The sequence below is a fragment of the Calidris pugnax genome, unplaced genomic scaffold (genome assembly GCF_001431845.1).
Source record: "Calidris pugnax isolate Ruff unplaced genomic scaffold, ASM143184v1 scaffold51, whole genome shotgun sequence".
NCBI lineage: Eukaryota > Metazoa > Chordata > Aves > Charadriiformes > Scolopacidae > Calidris > Calidris pugnax.
The window spans coordinates 5,011,831-5,032,103 of NW_015090797.1; the positions used below are offsets into that span (position 1 = coordinate 5,011,831).

A 20,273-nucleotide genomic window follows, 5' to 3' on the forward strand; every position below is an offset into this window, starting at 1 on the left:
AGATGGAAAAGAGCTGAGAGTCTCTGCTTAGCCAGGCTCTCTTTTCCAGGCTGGTGCCTAGGGAAGAATGGGTTGAGCAGAGATGGTGCAGGTGGGAGAGCTTCTGTCTTCCTATGTGAATTCCTGTGCGAGAGGTTCCACTCCAAATGCAGACCGTATTTATTATGCTTACTTCATGGAAGTGTCCTGATGTAGGCAGGATAGGCCTCCTGTGGGTTTTTTCCACTTTTAAGAAAATAGAAATTATTTCTATTTTCATCTCTCTTTGCTGTTCGCTATCTTCAAAAGTGGAGAGAATGTTTTTTTAAAAATTGAGTTTATATATTCTGAAAACAATCTTATACCAGGTGTTACATTCTCCTCCAAATTCTTTAGGCACGCTGCAATCTGTGTTTATATTTGCTTATGTGATTGCAGCTATGCTTCTGTTACCTCAATGACTACATTTTTCTATGCAACCTCAAAGAAAAACCCCTAAGAATTCCTCCCTCCCAAACCCCAAGCAAAACCAAACACAGAAAAAAAAAACAAACCAAAGAAAAGAGCCATAACAGTCTGTGGAAAAATTCAAATTAATTATTTTCTACTGTTCTCTCCTCTGTGAATCTTTTTGGTGCTAAAATGGAAATGGGTGGTTGCCTGAATGCGAGGAAAGAGTATTTTGTTTGATCCTATTGTAGATGTAATTGTCATATACTGCAAAAATCAAGATGTAACCTGTCGTGGTTTAACCTCAGCCAGCAACTAGGACCACGCAGCCATTTACTCACTCCCTGCCAAGTTAGGATGGGGGAAAGAGTTGGAAAGTAAAAGTGAGGAAAAACTCATGGGTTGAGATAAAGACGGTTTAATAGGTAGAGCAAAAGCCACACACACAAGCAAAGCAAAAAAGGGAATTCATTCACTGCTTCCCATTGGCAGGCAGGTGTTCAGCCATCGTCAGGAGAGCAGAGCTCCATCACGCATAACAGTTACCTAGGGGAGGACAAATGCCATCACTCCAAACGTCCTCCTCTTTCTTCTTCCCCCAGCTTTGTATTTCTGAGCATGACATCACATGGTATGGAATATCCCTGTGGTCGGTGGGGGTCAGCTGTCCCCATTGTGGCTCCTCCCAGCTTTTTGTGCGTTCCCAGCCTAGTTGCTGTCAGGGCCGTGTGAGGCGCAGAAATGGTCTTGAGAACTTAGCAACGACAAAAACTTCAGTGCACTATCAACACTGCTGTCATCCTGAAGCCAAACCATAGCACTATACCAGCTACTAGCAAGAAAGCTAACTCCATCCCCGCTGAAACCATGACAGAAAACTTCAGAAGTAAGCTGGCTATGGATGATTAAAATAAATTCAAAATTGTTCTAAGTAAAGATTCTTCTTCTTTCTACTATGTTCCACAGGGGAGAGCTGTGTGGTGATGTTTGTCCCTTTGTTGGTGGTCCTGGGCAGGTTCTGAAGCAACCTGAAGGGCAGTGCTATAGAAGGTGACAGTCTGTCATGCTAGTAGCAAAATATCATCATTTTCATTCACAGCCATCAATACCACTGCTCCTGGACTTTCTCACTTTAACTGTTGTTAACTATCTTGTGTAGCCACCTTCTTTTATTTAAACAAAATTGGTGACAGATTGAGTGGGAGTAGTATAATTTTACCAGGTATTCTGAGAGATAAATGTCGTTGTACTGCACCCATGAGCTTGCTGAAAGAGTTGATAAGTGCTTGATACTGAGGTGAATTGCCTTGGTGATAGGTCAAGAGGTGTTGGATTTAGATGTTCCTGCCCTTTTATTCCACCACAAAGTTTCAGTTTCTCAGCTTGAGTCAACACGGTGTGGGAAAATAATGCACATGATTCGCAAACCTGAGGGGAAACAGTATATACTGCAACTAACAGTCTTCAGCAAGGGCTTCTTCTTAGATTTGGAATTCATGTTAATGCTACAGGATGAAATATCTAGACTGCGCTAGTTCCAAGTCTCTCTAAGTTCCCTTTTGGAAGAAGGGAGAAATGAGGAGTATTGAGAGTCTCATAGGTTGTTACACAGGTCAAACCAGTAACTGAGTTCATCCAGTATTTACAAAGAAGAAAACTCAAAAGGCATGCACTCAGCTTTTCTTGTCTACAAGTAAAACTTTCTTAAAGGTTTTATGAATTGTTTGCTTTTTCTAGTAAGATTTAATTTCCATCAGAAAAAAAAAAAAGCGCCTGAGTTTCAGTGCAGGAAATGGATATCTTAAGTTATATAATGTTAACCCTACTTCTAAAGCTGTCACGTTGCAAGAGCTTTTAGTTGTGAAGACTGTGTTAGCTTTTTGTTTGTTTTTTTAATATTTGAGTGGCTGTTTTTAGTATAATAGTAAAATAAAATCTCGGGAAATTCTGTTTAATTATCTTATATTTACTTGTATGCAGACCCCTTATAGATCTGATCTGCTAAAATTAACTTTTGTTATCAAAAGAGGATAAAATTACAGAATGTCCTGGTGCTATGTGCAGTGAAATGAAACCCAGTTGTCACATGAGGCCAACTGAGGTCCTGAAAATAAAGGAAATTGCCAAGGGAGGAAGGAGCTGGCAGAAATGAAGCAGGCTTTTACTCTGAAATTGGGTCTGCTCTTTCTTACATGCATCCACAAGTAGCATGAGGGTGTAACAGCAACAGACTAACCCTTTGACCATCATGTTCTTATGCTGATTTTAACGACTGGATTAAGTTTTCCTTGGTAGTGAATTTCTTGTTGTATTAGGAGAATATAACTGCAGAATATCATGGCTCTGCTACAGATGTACCACTTGTAATCACTGGCAATGTACATGGGCAAATTATTTTGCAATTACTGAAAGTTAAAATGTCTTTTCTTTTTTAGAAAGTGTGGATGGTTTCACCGTGCCAGATGTTTGGTGTTAACAGGAAAAAACCCAACATCTAGTAAAAAAACTCTCACTTTCCTTAAAATGACAAATTTCTCCAATTTCACATGAAATGTATTTTACTGATTGCAATGGTTTAGTGGCATGTTTGGTGCCTTTGGTTTGTTTAACCATGGAGCTTCCTTTTCTATGCAAGATCTCTGCTCGGGCAAATCTTCAGAACTGAAGGGAAGGCACTTCCCTTATCTGGTGGGGGTACGGCTGTTTCCCCATCAAAACTGGTTCCTACAGAGTCTTTCTCTTAACTTTGTTACTTTATTCTATGAGAAATTGCACGTGTGAGTCTGGCACTTGATTTTTTAAATATTTTCTTTTTTTATACTGGCCAAAAAAGGGGATAACTTATTTCTGGGAAGACTCTCATTATTAAATCATCCTGCTTCTGCTAAGAACCTCTGCTGTAAGAGAGGTAGGACAATCTGAAATAATTTTTTTCTATTAAGGAGTCTGAAGAGCCAAAGAGCTGTCAGAAACTTTTCAGCTGTGGGTTGTTTTTTTTTTCAGTGGCTGGTAAGAAGGAGTGATTAGTGTTTTGAAAAGTGTAAAAGGAGAGCAGGCCCCAAATCTTAGCTATTTGCAAAAATATTCCTAAATTATTTCAAATCTTTTCTGTGAGATAACTTGGCTAAGTAGAGGCATAGGAAAATCAACCGTCTATAAAGTTTTACTTAAAATCTTTCACTATGGGATGTAGAAAGTGCTCACCCACCCTATTCTCAGCAGTTAAGACTGTAATCTCTCTTGCATCTCTTCCTCTGCACTGGGGCAACTAGGACCTGGAAACCAAATCTCACTACACAAGAATAATGAAGCTTTGGTGTCTATGTAAAATAACTACTTTTGAGTTGCAGGAGTAATTGTGGTATAGCGTCGAGACACTATTTGCAAAAGTTTGTTAAAAGTGGTATTGAGGATGTCTATAGTATATGCTGGTTGGAATTTACAGCTGAAGACATTGTAAATTCTCTGGATGGCCACTTCTGTCTAATGCAATTGCTGAATGATACCTCTGGCTCTTGCTCTGCTATGGGGATGCATAAAAAACGTATATTTTTTCCAGGTACGTTTTATGGAGGTGACCTCCTTTGTGGAACAATTGAAATAAGAGTGATGAGAGACTCAAAAATGTCCATGTAGATGGTTGGACTAGATGATCTTAAAGGTCCCTTCCAACCTGGACAATTCTTTGATTCTATGAAAAGAATTTTGGCTTATTGAACTCTCTTAAGACAGGCTCCAAACCTTTGAATCCTTAAGACTCTAGAAGAGGCTTTCAGTGTGCCTGCCTTATGGATTTGGCTAGTGTAAAAAAAACCTCTCTGAATGGGTGCAATAGATCTGAGTGTTGAAAAGCGAGCAAGTGGTGTGCAAGAAAATCCAGCATCCAGTGCAGTTTACTAAATCCTGCATTGTCTGTCCACTCAGTTTATTATTTTTTTTTTTCAAATATATGTGGAAGGTCTTTTCTCTATATTTTTGTGTTGGCAGACGCAACTGGCCCTTCATAGCTGTGTGTCAGAACTGCAACTGGCCCTTCATAGCTGTGTGTCAGAAATTTTCATTTGTATTACAGTACAGATCTTCCATTTTCCTTTTATTTTAGGTATGTGCTTCAGATGCTGATTTGATGGGGAAATTGTGGGTTGGGAGAAACAGTGATTCCTTTCCAAGGGAAAGTCCCCAGGACTTGTAGCAGAGTATGATTACTTGACAAGTTTTATAGGGACTGAAAATTCCTGCTGTCTACTTTGGTCTTTGCTTGTTCTATCACATAGGAAAAGCAAGTGTGTTCTGCTTTGATTCCAGAAAAGTAGCCCACATTTAACAAACAGAATAATGCCAGCGATCATGGTAATGGTGGTTCATCCAAGGTGAAAGTTTATAAATCTAGTTCTTGAGTCAGAGCTTGAGCAGGGCTGATCTGCAAAGCTAAAATTACTCTTTCTGGTCTCTTGTTACTTCACGAAGTCAACAGCTTCTCTTCTGCACTGGAGAGGTCGTGGGCCTCTGTCAAAGAGACTTGCACTAGTGTAGCCAACATTTTCTTCAGCCATGTCTTTCATACCTACCCGTGCTATTTTGTACACTAAAGGAGCACTTGGTAGTGACTTGTCAGCATTCTGATAATAGCTGATGGGTTTGCAGTGTTGACAAATTAAATGCCAGTGTGCTTTGGGGTCCTTTTTAGTTCTTTAGCAAGCACCCCATGGAGGGGAAATGGACAGCTGAGTGTTGCAGAAGTCAGTTACTTCACCAGTTAACTTGGAAGCATGAGAGGACTTCTGTCCTTGCTTTGAAAAGGATGGAAATTGCCCAGTCCTTAGATGGGGATATTTATTTGTGTAACCTATAGTGTTTTGAAATAATGGAGTTCTGACTATAGGGTGTATGAGGAGACAACTCAATAATGAGATGCTTGAGGGTTTGCTGTGCTTAAATTCAGATGAAGTCTGGAAAGGAGTAAACTTGGATGAATGTGGGGTTATTTTTGGTAAGCGCCCCACTGAATGAAAACCTTAATAAATAAACACAGAGGGATCTTCAGCACTTCAGAAGGATTGAAAATGACTTTTCAAAACACAGCCTACTCACTCTTTCTTTTTTTTTTTTCTTCTTTCCTATTAGCCTCATTGGAGCTGGAAGCTAGGGACCAGCAGCCTGAGAGTCACAGATCAGGCTTAGTGATTGTCAGACGGTGGCTCTTCAGTCTTGCTGAACTTTGTGGAAAGGGGCAACTACCAGAAACTGAGCTTTTGTACTAGATGCTGAGATTTCTTATGGTCATCAAATCTGCCTTTCATGTGGATATTGTTGGACATGGAGAATAATGGCAATGTGTTGTTTTAAATACAGTATTTCAACGAGCTCAGATTTAGTACAGAAATAGGACATGGATTTCTTCTTGTTAAATCTGTCCACCTTCGGGGATTTAAAGGAACAAAATAGTTGTACTGAAAATTTTGCGATTAAAAATAAAAAGGTTGTGGGCAGTGGAGATTATATCTGAACAATCTGGCTTCACTGAACAGCCTTTACATTAACATTTTGCCAAATGTGTTCAATTTGCTCATATTAAAACATTTTAGGGGCAAGTTTGAAGTGATGGTCAGTAAAGTATGTATCTCAAATTACAGTTTTTGTTATTTAAATACAGTTTGCCAATTCCCTTGATTAAAGAACTTGTACATTAGTAATCAAAATATAATTCCTAATTATTTATATGTACGCACACCCACCAGATGTTGTATTTGTCAGAGAGGACAATTACAAGCATCATAAGGGCAAAAGAGGGAATTGAATATTTTTCTAAATGTCTAGATTTTCTAAACTAAAAATTTTCTAATTTTTTGTAAACTTCTCGAAGCAGCTAGATGCATAAATAAATACAGACTACAGATTAACTGAGACCTGATACTGTAGAAGCCAGTCTCCACCCTTGATGCCAACGAGATGCAACATTAATCCAAACAGTTTATGCAGTCTGAAAAGCCAGGAAAGCTAAGCGATTTTCCAGAGGGATAATGTGTGGACAATGAAAAGTGAATATTATTCATCTCTACCTTGTATTACCAAAATGAGCAAAAAGTTACTTCCATATGATAGAATCTATGCCAAAAACCGACTGTTAGTCTCAGTAAACACAGTTAACTACCAAAGACTGAGTATAAAAGTTCATTAGGTATTTAACAATCCACAGATGTGCAATTTGGAATAAAATAATAGTAATTTTAACCTTTTACCTTTTTTCAAAACATGGAGTTGGTTCTTACAGTGAAGCTGGTGGCACCTGCTTAATACCATGCTGTGCTTTGTGTAAGCACTGTGTAACTGTCTTCTCTCTCATCTGCACAGCTATGAGTGACTCTGTGTAGTTCACAGGATCTCAAAGCACATGCACAAGAGTTTTCAACAGTGTGGGCACCTGCTCTGTGTGAGAAGGAACTAGTAGTTTCCAAATGCCATTGTCATCAAATCTGTTAGAATATGTACCAGAAAGCACCTTTTTCTTTGTTTTACATGTCTGACTTAAACAGGGGCTTGATCCTGTTGGGATTGGCATGGTGTTTAAATTTCTTTGTTTCTGCCTTTTAAAAGAATACTTTCTCTTGCCATAGAAGTTCCTTGTGTCCATCAAATGTTTTTGAACTGTATTTTCCAATTTCACAACGTACGAAACTGACATTATTAAAAAACCCACATTCTTACGACCAGCTGAGAACCTTTCACAAATGCTTTCTTGGTTATATTTTATATTCTGCAGCCCAGCAGATCAAAATTCTTTATGATGTTTTCTATTTAAACTATTTCTAACAGCATTTGGAATGTGAATGGCAGGATGATGATCAATAAATATCACTGAATTTTATTAGCACAGAGTGCTAAGGAAAGGCACCATTTTACTTTTCATGTGGTAACTATTATCCTAATACAGACATTGTTAGCAAATTAGTAATGAAGTTATAAGTGACAGTGGACCCTCCCTGGTAGGCATATCAGGTCTGAAACAGGAATAGTGTATAATTACTGTGGGTAATAACCATGAAACGAGTAGGTTTTTATGCAAATAACTTTTCTGAAGCCAAAGAAAAATGCTCAAGTACTCCCACAGTAGCCCAAAACTCTGTAGTAGCCCAAAGACAGCTTCCAACACATTTGTCTTTTTGTTCTTAAAGTGAGATATTCTGTCTTCTGGGTTTGAATTTGGGGGCAGGAATCGCTTTAGTGTTACCTTAAATGTATTTGTGCTAGATGCCACTCCTCTGCTCCTCACCTTGGGAATGCTAATTTAATTCCATCTTGGAGAGTGTTCAGACCACTGAAACTGCACACTTGACCCAGCTTGTGAAATGAATCATAGGGTCAAGTATGGGTAAAAGAATATTTTTGTGATCACTCCTTGCCAACAGACAAACAAATCTGTGAGGCAAAAAAAAAAACCTAACCTGTTATAACTGGTGGTTATACTGGTTTGTTTTGAATTTGCAATGGTCTGTAGTATCTATGAGTATATGTGCATAAGTGCAAAGAAAAGTTGGAAACCTCTTTTTGCAATGCTTATGTTGGAGACAGGACTGAAAATGTGAACATTTTGGACACCCAGATAGTGAAAATGTTTTAGTATGTGTATTGAGCGTACATGTATGTTTTATTAGGAGTATATCCATTGGAAAATCAAAATGAGGAGAACTGTAATTTAATGCAGAATGTAATTTAAGTCTATATTTCTGCCTCTAAGGGTCAAAGCATACATATTCCATCTGCCCTATGGCTTGTCACTTAGCAAAACTGAATACTGATTCTTGGCAAAAGTGAACATTCCTTTATTCTCTGCAGGGGCGGGCTCGCTGAGCGGTTATGTCGACTGCAGAACAGAGAAAGATCTGCCATTAGCTTTTGGAGGCATCAGTGTATTTCAGATGCTAGAATCCCCTCAGGTAAGAAGCATTATACATATACTGTGCTGTGAAAGTACATACTTACATGTGTGTGTATATATGGCCCACGTAGGGGTACAACTGGAGTTTATATTCTCTGTGTTTGTTGCCTGACTTGCGTTTAATGCTCTCTTGATTGTTTTCTGAGCTCATGTCACATTTCAGCTAAATATGATGGTTTATAGTGTCCTAGTCATCAAAGTGTTTGAATGTAAGGGGTAAAGAACTTGTTTTGAATAGCTTCCGTTTAGACTTTTCACAACTCCTTAATTTCCAGCATCACCTGGGGAAATGGTATTTCCAGCAGGCTGTAGGACAATTTGAGGTTTAATTTATGGGTGTGCAGATGGTTTTTTGGTTCTTGTTGTTTCTTTATAACCACCTTTTCCTCTTTTGTTCATTTTTCTTTGGTTTGAAGTCAACTGTGTTCATTGATAAGTGCTGAAACCATGGATGACAGCAAATATGAACAAATAGAACACAGCGATGAAATGGGTGTGAAGCATGACTACAGTGAGCACTTCACTTAAGGAGGAGTGGGGATTATGCAAATTAGTTACAAGTGACTGAAAACACCACCTTTCAGTAGTATTTCTTGAAAGATAATGTATTCATAGAGTTTAAGTGCAAAGAAATGGTTAGATTTTTTTTTTAATCAATTTGTGTGCGACTGTAAGCTATGAAATTTCAAGCATTTTTACTCCTTTAAGCTGACTGCTTGTTTCTGAGCACATATTAACTTACATTTATTTTTCAGAAAATCCTCTGGTCTTAATTTGAAAACATGCAGATGAGAGAATCGATCACTTGCCTTGAGAGTTTGTCCTTAATTCCACTCCCAAATTTTTAAAAGTGGGTTTTCTTCCAAATCTCAGTTTGTCTGGCTTCAGTTCCCCTCTTTTGTTTCTTGTAAAGCCTTTCTCCATTAGATTAAAAAGCTCTTTAGTATGTGGCATTTTCCCTCTCTGGCACTGGCATAGCAAAATCAGGCTGCCTCACAACTTTCATAAACTAAACAGATTGAGCTCTTTAAGGCTCCCTCAACCATTTTCTCCAGTCCTCAAGTGATTTGCATGGCTTTTTACTGCATCCTCTCAAACTTTTCAGCATGGTCTTAAGAACAAGGACAGCTACTCTGTATGTGTTCTTTCAGTTTTAGTCTCATCAAAACCATTGGCTGGGTCCAGTTCACTACTCAGCCTCCTCTATGTTCAAGGCCTTTAATAAGTGTTTGAGTCTGGTTTGGCTTTGGTCACGGTGTGATGCTGGGACTTCACATTTAATTGATTGTCCAATATGATTTCATAACTTCTTTAGTTTTCTGAGATCCAGTTTCTCACTCCCCACCTACTGTTTGTGTTTCTTCTGTCTAAACACAGGGAAATATTTGTGCTGTATCCAGGTCTTCTTCATTTGAGTGTGCCCAGCTAACCATGCAGTTCAGATCATTGTGTATGTCAACCCTATCCTTTTTTAGTTTGAATTTGTGGTATCCACGCAATTTCTTATAGAATTTTTTAACTTGCTTTTATGTCATTGATGAAACAATTTAATAGCATGAGTGTTTACTTTCAAGTCCTGCTGGAACTGCTCTTACTCGGTTATGATTCTCCACTGTTAAAAACCTCTAACTGTAATTCACAGTTCTCTGGAATATTTTTTTTGCATTGCACTTAAGGGGTACATTCATGATAGTGAAAATGGCCATTTTTTCATAGGACGGCTGTATGATTTTAAGTCAAACCTGAACTGTTGGCTAAAACTAGTCTCACAGTTTCTCACTGGAGCTTTAGAAACTTACATCTCGTGCCACTTGTATGCTACATGTTCAAAATGCCACCCATGTGGAACGGCACATTTCTGGTTATATTTCTGACCTTAATTCCTTACTTATTTTCCCAGTCATTTTGCCTGGATATGATGTTGAACCAATTCTGGTCTCCAGTTATTGTACGTCACTTTGTTTGCCCTTCCTGAATACTAGCACAGTGTCATCATCCTTTCAGTCTTCTGGAATTTCCCTAGTATTTGAGGATTCACTAGAAAGTTACATCAGGGAACCAGAAATGTCTTTAGCCAACTCTTTTCAGAACTGCTACATCGGAAATTATACAGGCGTGTTTACTTAAAACCAATCAAGCCTTCTAAATGTTATTTATCGTCCACCTGACTTACTAATGAATAGGAGGTTACTTTATTATTTTTATGTGGTATGAGGACATCCTCTTGCTTCTTCTGAAGTAGGGAACAGCAATAGATATTGAATAGGTCTGTCTTTTTATGACAATTAAAGTTTTTAGTGTTCTCTGTAGTAATGGATCTACAACATTGCTAATACACTGATACTTTTTTTGTCCTAGCTTCACGTGTGTCATTACAAAACCTTGTGTTTGGCTGCTCACCAGTTTATTAGACTTTAACTGCTAGGCTGAAATATTCCATGCTAAACATCTGCCTCTGGCTGAATTCCTTTCTTTGATTATTCTGCTTTCTTTCAGAAAATGAGTCAGAATTAGTTAGCATTTTATGAGAAAAAGGCTATGGGAAAATACCTTGCTCTGTTCTAAAGTACATTTAAAAAGTTCTTATGAGTGTCTTCATGATGATTTAGTTTTGGCAGAAGATGAGCCATTTCTGGGATATGTCTTTTGTCATCATGGTGAAAATCTACAAGAACTTGGGCGAGTTAGAAGTCTTTATAAAATCATAGAATTGTCTAGGTTGGAAGGGACTTTAAAGATCATCTAGTCCAACCATCAACCTAACTCTTGACAAAAAAATAAATAAGAAATAAGCAATAAAAAAAGTCACTAAACCATATTCTTGAGGACCATGTCAACCCGTCTTTTGAACACCTCCAGGGATGGTGCCTCAACCACTTCCCTGGGCAGCCTATTCCAATGCTGGATAACCCTTTCCATGAAGAATTTTTTCCTAATATCCAATCTAAACCTCCCCTGGCGCAACTTGAGGCCATAAACTTTAGGACAAACTACTGTTTCATTTACCCTGCAAGCATTTGCTAAAATTTCTGAAAGATGCTGAACATGCCATAATTTAGGAATACACAGCTTAAAATTTACTTCCAATTCCCAATCCTTATTGCAAAGCACGAGGGTGATAAAATAATCAGTATAGCTGTGATAATATTTTTGTTCACCTAGGGCAAAATTTGTTTTTGATAGTTTTGTTCTTAGAATGAACATACTGTTTCATGTCACCAAAATAAAATTGGTGTTTGGTTTGGAAAATGTCAGTCGGAATGGCTGAAATTTTAGTAATGTAACTAGATGACCTTCTAATCGCTTGTAGTCTGGAAATGTGAAGTGTCAGCACAGCAAATGCATACCACTTTCAGATTGCATCTTTTTAGGTTCATACTAAGGGTGTCTCGCTAATCTGAGATTCCTCTTGGATTTTGTTTCCCCTCTGTTTTGCCCTGTAATATTTCTAAACCACACTGTTTCCAGGACGATTTCTGACTTCAGCAACAGAACTAGAGGAAAGAACTTCTCAAATGACAAACTCAAATGTGTTATCAAAGGGGCCTGAAGATTAATGCGGAGGATTGAAGTAGCTCAGTTGCCGGGAGAGCTGTCACATCATTTGGATACCCCAGAGACACGCAAACCAGAAGTTCATTGCTAAGGCAAAGGGGAGCAATTTCAAATTACAAGAGTTTGAAGTCCCATTAGGCATTTCATGTTACAGAATTTTATGCCTTTGTTTTGCTGTTGCTAACTTTTATGTTGTATCAATGTCCACGTTATCCAAAAAACATTGTTTTGGCTTTATTTTTTAACAATTCTTTTCTGTTTGCTCCCCTGACCCTTTTCTGTAAGTTACTCTTGTTGTTTGGCTGGCTCTTGGTCACTGGGACGAATCACTACCCCAGAAAAGAGCACCTCCTTTCAGCACGCACTTTCTGTTTTTTCTACAGTGCATGGGGGTCTCGCTTTTGGCTGACTTACTCCACAGGGTAGAGTAGATCTCTGTGCTTTCTTCATTTTGACAATTTTGGGTCAAAAAATTGCGGTTGGGCAACCTGTCCCTGTTTTGGGATAGGCATTCGCTAAGGATGTGCGTTTTTACAAGGTGATTTGTAATTCCACTTCTGTAATCAAGGTAACCATATCAGACAGAGGCCTGAAAGGAGAGAAGACCAAAGCTTGTCCATGCGACACGGTGTTGGTTGAATGCTTGCTGTGGTTTAGTTCTAATGGAGGTGGATGTCAGGCTCTTCGCCCCGTATCCAGAATTTTTTTTTTCTTCGCAAGGTGTGAAAGGGAGGCTGAGAGGTGTGCAATCCCATACCAGCAAGGCTCCGATCAGTTAAGCCGATGGTTTGACAGTACTACGTGCAAGAGCTTTTAGACCATTTGCAAGCTTTTTTTCCTGTGTGCGGTGCTGCAACTTCCCCATGAAGTTTCCTGTTTGGGCAAAGAGGAGATCTGGACAGTTGAGAGAGAAGGGGGGAAAAAAAAACAACAAAAAACCCAAACCTTTTTCCTGTCAACATCTGCTGGTTATATGGGGATTGCATGATGCAAATAAAAAAAAATGGTGCTTTTCTGGCTTACATTCAGATGACTTTCCTGTCTATAAAGGGAGGACACTAACAATATTTGAGGCAAACTCATGTAGGTAGATTCCTTCTGTAATTTCTGAAATTTTACTTTCTATACATTTTATTTTGTATTGTTTTTCTTTTCCTTGCAGTTATCATCAGTTTCATGCAAAGCAGTTCTTTATCTAAAATGCAGAAGCATATTATTCTCTAACATTTGTAATCTGATACAAGATATCTGGTATTCGTTGGCCTGAGATTAAGATTTGGGATTGGATTCCAGTTGAATTTGAGTAATAAACTGATAATAAACCCAAACCATTGATGTTTCCTTTTAAACTGTTCCTTCCTTCCCAGGGGAAGTGCCCCTTCAAGGGGCAACAATTCTTCAGGTTGCTAAGGCAAGTAGTACACACACATGAGGGGAGGAGAATGAAGCCCTGGAGATGAGGACAGAGTTTCACCCGTAACACCACATTTTCAGGAAGGCTGAAAGACTTACAGAAGAGGACATAAACAATCACTCCCCCACTTCCAGTTCAGTGACTAGGGAAAGTGATGGGAAGAAAGGATTTTAGCAGCTTGAATGCCATGAAACTTGCACAAAAAAATTATCTCTGTGGGTGAACAAAACAAGTGTAGTCCTTAACAGCATTTCCTTTTGCCATGCAAAATTTTTCTAAAGACACAAAAGCCTGAGCTTTGCTAGTTGTTGCTTATTTTCTTAGTTCTTGATAGTTTATTACTTAAGAGTTAATACTGTAAATTAGACAATGGGGCAAGCGGCCAAATTTGTTTGGCTTTTTTTTTTTTTTTTGCTAGCCAACTGTCTGAACATGTTTCAGCATTGGGAAGGAAAAAAATCAAATGTAAACTTGTCTTTTTCAAACAAGAATTCTTTGTATTGTTTTTGTTTTCTTATGAGAAACAATAACGGTATGCACAGGCACTTTAAGTAGCTTACATATGTTCTTATAAAGAATGTTTAAAGCACAGCCAAATTCAGCAGGCTTTTTAAATGAATATAGATGTGGCAAGAAGCCATCGTGCCTGCAAGACTTGGTGTGTTTTTGAGAAAAATCTTTTTGAATGGCTTCAGAAGTTACCAGCCCAGGAAGAATAACAGCATGTATAGATCCGAATAGCAACCAGATGTTTTTGTACAGGCTGTGAAAACTTTGGAATCTCCACCTGACTTTCAACGTTGACTTTGGATTGCAAGGGTCTGCTTGGTATCTACCTGCTTGGTGAGTTTGTTTTGCCTGCACCTGCAATCTTTTACATGAGGGAGGAGTAGGAACAATAATGGGATACCAAGCAAAAGAATGTTTTTCTTTTGATTTATGCCTGTAATTTGACATTTTATACTTTTGACACTTGAGAATGAAAGTAAAACTTTGTGGCCTGAACCAGAAAATGTAGGCTTGGCTATTCTTCCACTGCCGATAGTAAATGCTGTCCCAGGAGGGTGTCTAGCAACTGCAGTTTTGGAACCCACATTAGACAATTAGAAGTTAAATGTTGTTGGGATGAAATAATGCCTTTGAAAAAAAATAACTAAGGGAGACAAATTTGGAAGTGTGTTGCTAGCTTGTTTTATTAATCAAGGCATAAAGTGGGGTTTTCTTTGCTTACTTCATACTTCCATAATGTGTATTGGATCCGTGCATCAGAACCAAATGCAGAAATTGACCTTCATTCTTAGTGCAGTAAGTACTCTTCCCGACATTAATTGCCCAAGAATCTTTATACTTTCAGTGGGAAATGTTAATTTATAAAAGCTTTTAGCTAGGATTAGTAGAAATGTGACTTGAGCGTAACACTGGTATTTCTTCTAGTTCATATTTCTAAAGAATTTGCCAGTTAAGCAAGAGTATAATTTAACTTTTCAGCCATTTTCTTTAGAAATGTCAATGAACTGTGGCAGCTACAGTACAAACTTGCTTCTAAGCTGCAGTTCATATATATGATTTGTTTGATAGCTCTTTGAGCAAAAGTAACAGTAATCTGTTTTTCTTAAAAGCATCTGTCCTTCTCCTGTATCATTCTGATATCATTAAGATCAAGAATTGAGCATTGAGACTGTTTAGCTGATAAGAACGATTACAGGTTGTCTTGACTGCCTTTGCACAAAACAAATATTTGTTAGCAGTTTTTCAATGATTAATGTGACTTCCAAGCAGTCTCATCATCTTCCCACTCCCTTGGGTTTTCTTATGAATATGTCTTGTTTTTCCAGAAAACTCTACTTGCATGAGTGTCTATTTTTATTATCATTGATTTTTAAGGAAGGTGTTGAAGTACTCTTCCTTTTGCCTCTTGCCCCGCTTGCTTGGTTTCTTTCATTCATGTGACTGATGGGATAAGTCTTGTGGCTGAGGAGTTTCTCTGTTATTTTTTCATTCTTGATTTGCACAATAGTCCACATGTATATTTACTGGTAGGTGTGTGTGTGAGACTTCTTACTATCACAATAATAACAATTTCCAATTCTTCATGCTTGCGTATGAGGTTGTGTTTTTTTTCCGGAATGCTCAGTGGAGCAGAGCTGTACACTGGTTGGGGTTTTACTGAACTCCAGTTTTCTTCTGTGTTTTTAACATCTGTGTGCTTGTTGTTCACCGTTTTCTGCATCAGTACTGTGGCCTTTATGAAAACTTATTTCTGCTGTGTGTCATGTTGGATTGTTACATTTCAATTACATTCAGGTGGGCATATCATGTCCTTCAGCCCTGTGGGTGAGATGCATTCCCTCAACGTTGCAAGATTTTTAAATTTTCATGGAAGAATGGAAAATTGAACAATTCAGGAGTACCCTCTGTCATAGAGTCAGCCTGCTTTTCTTCTGCTGAGCGGATCTGCAGGGAAGTGCACTGGCTCTCCTGACTGACACATTCAAATTGTGCAGAAACTTATAAATTACCCTTTGCCCGGCTTCCTCTTCAGGACCTGGGAGGTATCACATATGACAATTTGCTGTCCTGAAGCACTTTTCCTCACTCTGTAGGACTTATAGGGATTCTGCTGCTGGAGTAAAGAGAGTTTGGTCTCTTTGAGAGCTTTCCATTCAGGGCTACAAGTGCTCTTTTGGGACACTTGAATGGTACAATTTTAGCAAAATTCACTTCAGTGAGGTAAAACTGTGTATAGTCTTACTGGTGGCGACATCTGATGCATTTCCATACATCAAGTCCTGTGGATCCTCTCCCAGCAGTGTGTTCAGCTTCCTGTCACAGTGTAGCAAGAGAAACATAAAATATGCAGTCCCCAAGAGATCATAATTTCTATATTTTTCACCTCATTTGTCTTCCTTATTGCTCGTTATGGAGTTATTAAAATAAACTTTAGAGTTGTATTTCAGGCACTGAAGCCAGAATGTCTGAACATTTTTATTTTTTTTTAAATTGTGCTCCTCGATGTTTTTCCTTTTCTTCTCTTCAGACTGCTTTTTGGTTGTTAAGAGTCAAAGCAGACTGGCTGTTTTTCCTAGCCTCCCTTTTAGGCTGCCCTTGGCATGGCCGGTGCATCGTCGGTGCCCATGTACATTTGGTGATGATGTGGCTTAAATATATGCATCTGCTGTGAAGCCACTTTGTTAGGTCTGAAGATTAAGGGCCTTCACTCTGCCAGAGACTGTAGAGTCGTGCCAAAGTTTTCAAAGCCTCAAGATCTCTGGGTATGTGATCTCCAAAGAAATGGGGAAATTTTTCTCTTTTCATTTTCTTTTCTTTGTAACCCTCCTGGAATTCAGAGCAATGCAGAACATCTGCAAAGTACTCCATCAAAACATGTTTCAATGTCATGGTACATCACAGGGTATATGACTGAAGGGCAGCATCACCCTGTGTACTGAAATAATAAACAGAAATGAAAGGAACTAACCAGGGAAACTGATGCATTCAGTGTGACATTTGTTTGTTCGTCTCCCACACGCTTGAAATATCTTTGTGGATTAATTGAGCTACTTCATGTCCAATTTGCAAATTGGAGTGAGAGACCGACATCCCAGAGGTCATCTGGAATTAAATAATTAAACTATGGATCTAAGAGCAGACCTGCTAGTTGGTCAATCCAAAAGTTTCTCTAGCTTAGGATCCTGCTTCTGGCAGTGAGAAGAGCTACCAAAATGCCTAGGAAACATTGTAACAGGGCTAACAATTGATGATATTTCCCCAAAGTAGTCTCCCAAAGATCTCCTAAAGATCTCTAATTTAGGGGCTTTCTGAACCTGAACTCGTGTCTGTGTTCTTGAAATATTTTTTTCTCCTACGAAGAAGTTACTGGTTATTTTTCTGAACCCATGTGTACAGTATAGACCTGTTATGATCACACAATTGTAAATTATCAAGCTTTTTTTGAAATTATGCTCAAAGTCTTTGCCAGGTTTGTTCCATTACTGCTGTTGCCAAAAAGACCTTTGCCTGTGATTGCAAAGGTTCAGCTAACTGTATTGAGAGATTGATGTCCCATTTGCCTAGGTTTGGATCAGGATTTCTTCATCTGTCTCTGAGGAGCATGAAGATGTGGCTCCTGTGAGCTGGCGGGGTGGTGCTGAATCTGCCTGTCCAGCCCCCTCATGGCAGGGATGCCGGATGGCTTTTGTCAGAGCTTCTTGTTTCTTGGCTGCAAGACGAAGGAGGTTCTTGTCAATCAGAGAGAGGCTTCACCAGAGATACTTCCCTTAAGTGACTTGTTCCTCCCACCAGTCAGTCTCTCCTGCTGGTTTCAGTCATTCTAGACCACTTGTGAGGTCTGGAAGAATTAATTTGTTTGATGACGGTCCATCTAGCAATGACTTATGTCTGTTCCCTTCCAGTGGGTGGCACTTATCCAAGGACTGATGTGACCTCTGTGGCTGGAAACTAACCCAGGTCATCACCAGTACCTGATTTTTCTTGTAGGCTGGCCCTTTTGTGACCAACATTTTGAATCGCTAGTAGCAAGCACGTTGCTGCATGTCTTTGTGAAAGTTTTTCTTCTTCTGGAAAATTCTGTTAGAAGTGAGGGAGCATTACAGGCCCTGGTTGCTGATTTCCCCTCCTTTTAAATGGTGCTCTTTAGAGGAGGCATGTTGTACATCACAAACGCCTCTTCAAAATTCACACGCAACCAGATTCGTCAGTGCCTTTCTATCTGTCTTCGTGGCACCTCGAGCCTTGTGTATCAGGGATTGAATTTATACTTCATGTCCCTTGGATGAGTAAGATCTCTGTTTATATTCCTGGTGCCAGATCTTTCAAATGATCCTTGAGCCTGTGTCAGTGGATGTTTTCTTTGACTTTCCAGCTGGCTCTGCATGAAGGCTACGGAGAGGGGCTGGAAGGGGCAGCTGTCCATGCCAGGCTGTGTTCCAGGACCACTGAGCTGCCACAGCCCCCTGTCACCAGGAGCTCAGAGTGCCCAGGGCTTTGCTGAGAAATGCACCCATGGCTGACGCTGATCAGGCAGCTATCTGGGGTTCCATCCTTATCTCCCTCGAGCATTGCACTGTTGTAGAGGCATCTGGCGCCAAAGAAGAACTTTGTTAAGCACTCTTCAAATTGCTCCTTGAGTGGAAGATTTCTAAACGCATCCAGGCAGCTGTGTGCTCACTCTCTGTCAGTGTGCATGTGGACTTGTCTTTCAATGAGAGAAGAAAGGTTACCTTCAAATAAGTAAACAAGCTTATTTTTGTTTTTTTAAATGAGCATTCCATAGGTACTCTCTTTCTCAGGGTCCCTCCACTATACAGTGTTGTGCTTAGAGTCAGTGGTTGAAAGATAACACTCTGTCCCGTGTTTTCATTACTGTAGTGTGGTGTCTATCCATTGTGGACGCTGAGGCTCAAAAAAGGTGAAAGAGAGTCTGGCCAAGAGTTGTAGTGGACGTTTGTGTAGTAGTTGTATGGACATTTGTGGTATCAAAAGTGCCTGTGGACCACACACCTTGAACAGCTGGTGTCTTTGTTCAGAGACTTCATCTTTCCTGTCCTTCCTGTGTCCTAAAGGAGCTTCTCAAGGACAGTCCAGCCTGGGCACCACAAGGGAAAAGTAGCAACTGAATAGCATTTGAAATTGGCTTAATCTTGCCTGCTTGGGCTGTCGCTGCAAAGAACCATCCTCCCTCAAGTCCCTTCCTGCCCTACCTCCATCCTTTCCATCACTCATTCCTTCCTCTCCCTAGTATCTGCTCCTGTCCTTTGGTGGCTTTGCAGTTAGGTGGAGTAGCTCATTGATTTTGTTAAAAACTAACCCTGAATAAAGAAATTCCTGAGTGCTCGAGGCAGCAGAATGGGAAATGAAGAATATGCAGTGTGGGAATGGGCAGGACTGCACCGCAGTTATTGCTTGAGCCTTTTTGAATACTTATTATTGTAAGGTATTCTTCCTTGTTTAAGATTAGTAGGTATTGCCATGAAACCTGCACATCTGCAGGTTTGAATTTCTTGGACTGTAATTCTGCTTTTCAAGTGAAATTAAGTGAATGAAGACTTCAGCAAGAAAGCAAGAACTTCTGTGAATTATCCAAGGGTGAAAGAGAACATTGTAAAACCTGAAAGTAACCTTTTCACACGGATGAACAATCAAGTAAACTTCTCTGGAAACTGTAGAAATTGCAGTGATGCAGACCATCTCCTCACCCACAAATTCTCCCTTCAGTGTGCAGCCACACGTTTGATTTATTTTTGATTGACGTTACAATACAAGAGCCAAATGAATTAAAAACGAGGCAACATTCTGAACTTTGGTGTTTCATCACATGCCAGGAATCCAAAGTGCTTTGCCATGTTGTTTGAGAGAGCATTCTATCATCAGCAGTAATAATAATTTCTAAGTAATTAAATTAAACTATCTCTGTGCATCTAAATAAACAAATAGATTGTGGTTCTGTAAATGCGCGTGTGTGCCAACTGTGAGACTTGGCTAGTTGTTGAAATTTTGCTGCTTTTAATGTAGATGCATTCAGCTTCATTTAGCATCAACTCCTGGTGTTTGCACCAGCTTTAAGACTGGCTTGCAAGAGACTCTGGCACCTTGGTACTGTTTTTTCCTCCGATACCTTTTAGAAGTTTACACAGAGATATAGTTGTTGACTTACCCAGTATTTTTAACTGGCTTATAGTCAGAGGTATTTAAAAGAAAAATATCGTTCATTGTCTTAAACCTGCTTTAACCTGCTTTTTCAGCTGAGTAACATCTGATGCTGACCAGTAAGAATTGTGATAGAATTCTGCATGTAAGAAATCCTTAGTTCTGAAGTGACAAACAGTCTCTCTCATGAGCTTTTTTTTTTTTTTTTAAATAAACTGTTGGTGTGTTTCAAAATTGAAGTTGATTTTTTTTTTTCTGACTTGTTTTTTTTTT

The 20,273-nt window shown here is 39.2% G+C and overlaps 1 protein-coding gene across 2 annotated transcripts in view; it reads left to right on the forward strand.

Annotated features, from left to right (window-relative positions):
- The window catches only part of SPIDR (scaffolding protein involved in DNA repair), a 208,203-nt gene that overhangs the window by 61,837 nt on the left and 126,093 nt on the right, over positions 1-20,273 (forward strand). For both annotated transcript variants that reach the window (XR_001411377.1, XM_014936883.1), the window contains exon 7: positions 8,263-8,363. Coding sequence is in view for 1 of the 2 variants with exons in the window: in XM_014936883.1 (XP_014792369.1) it covers positions 8,263-8,363 (101 nt within the window). In the remaining variant the exon portion in view is untranslated. The remainder of the gene's footprint in view (positions 1-8,262; positions 8,364-20,273) is intronic.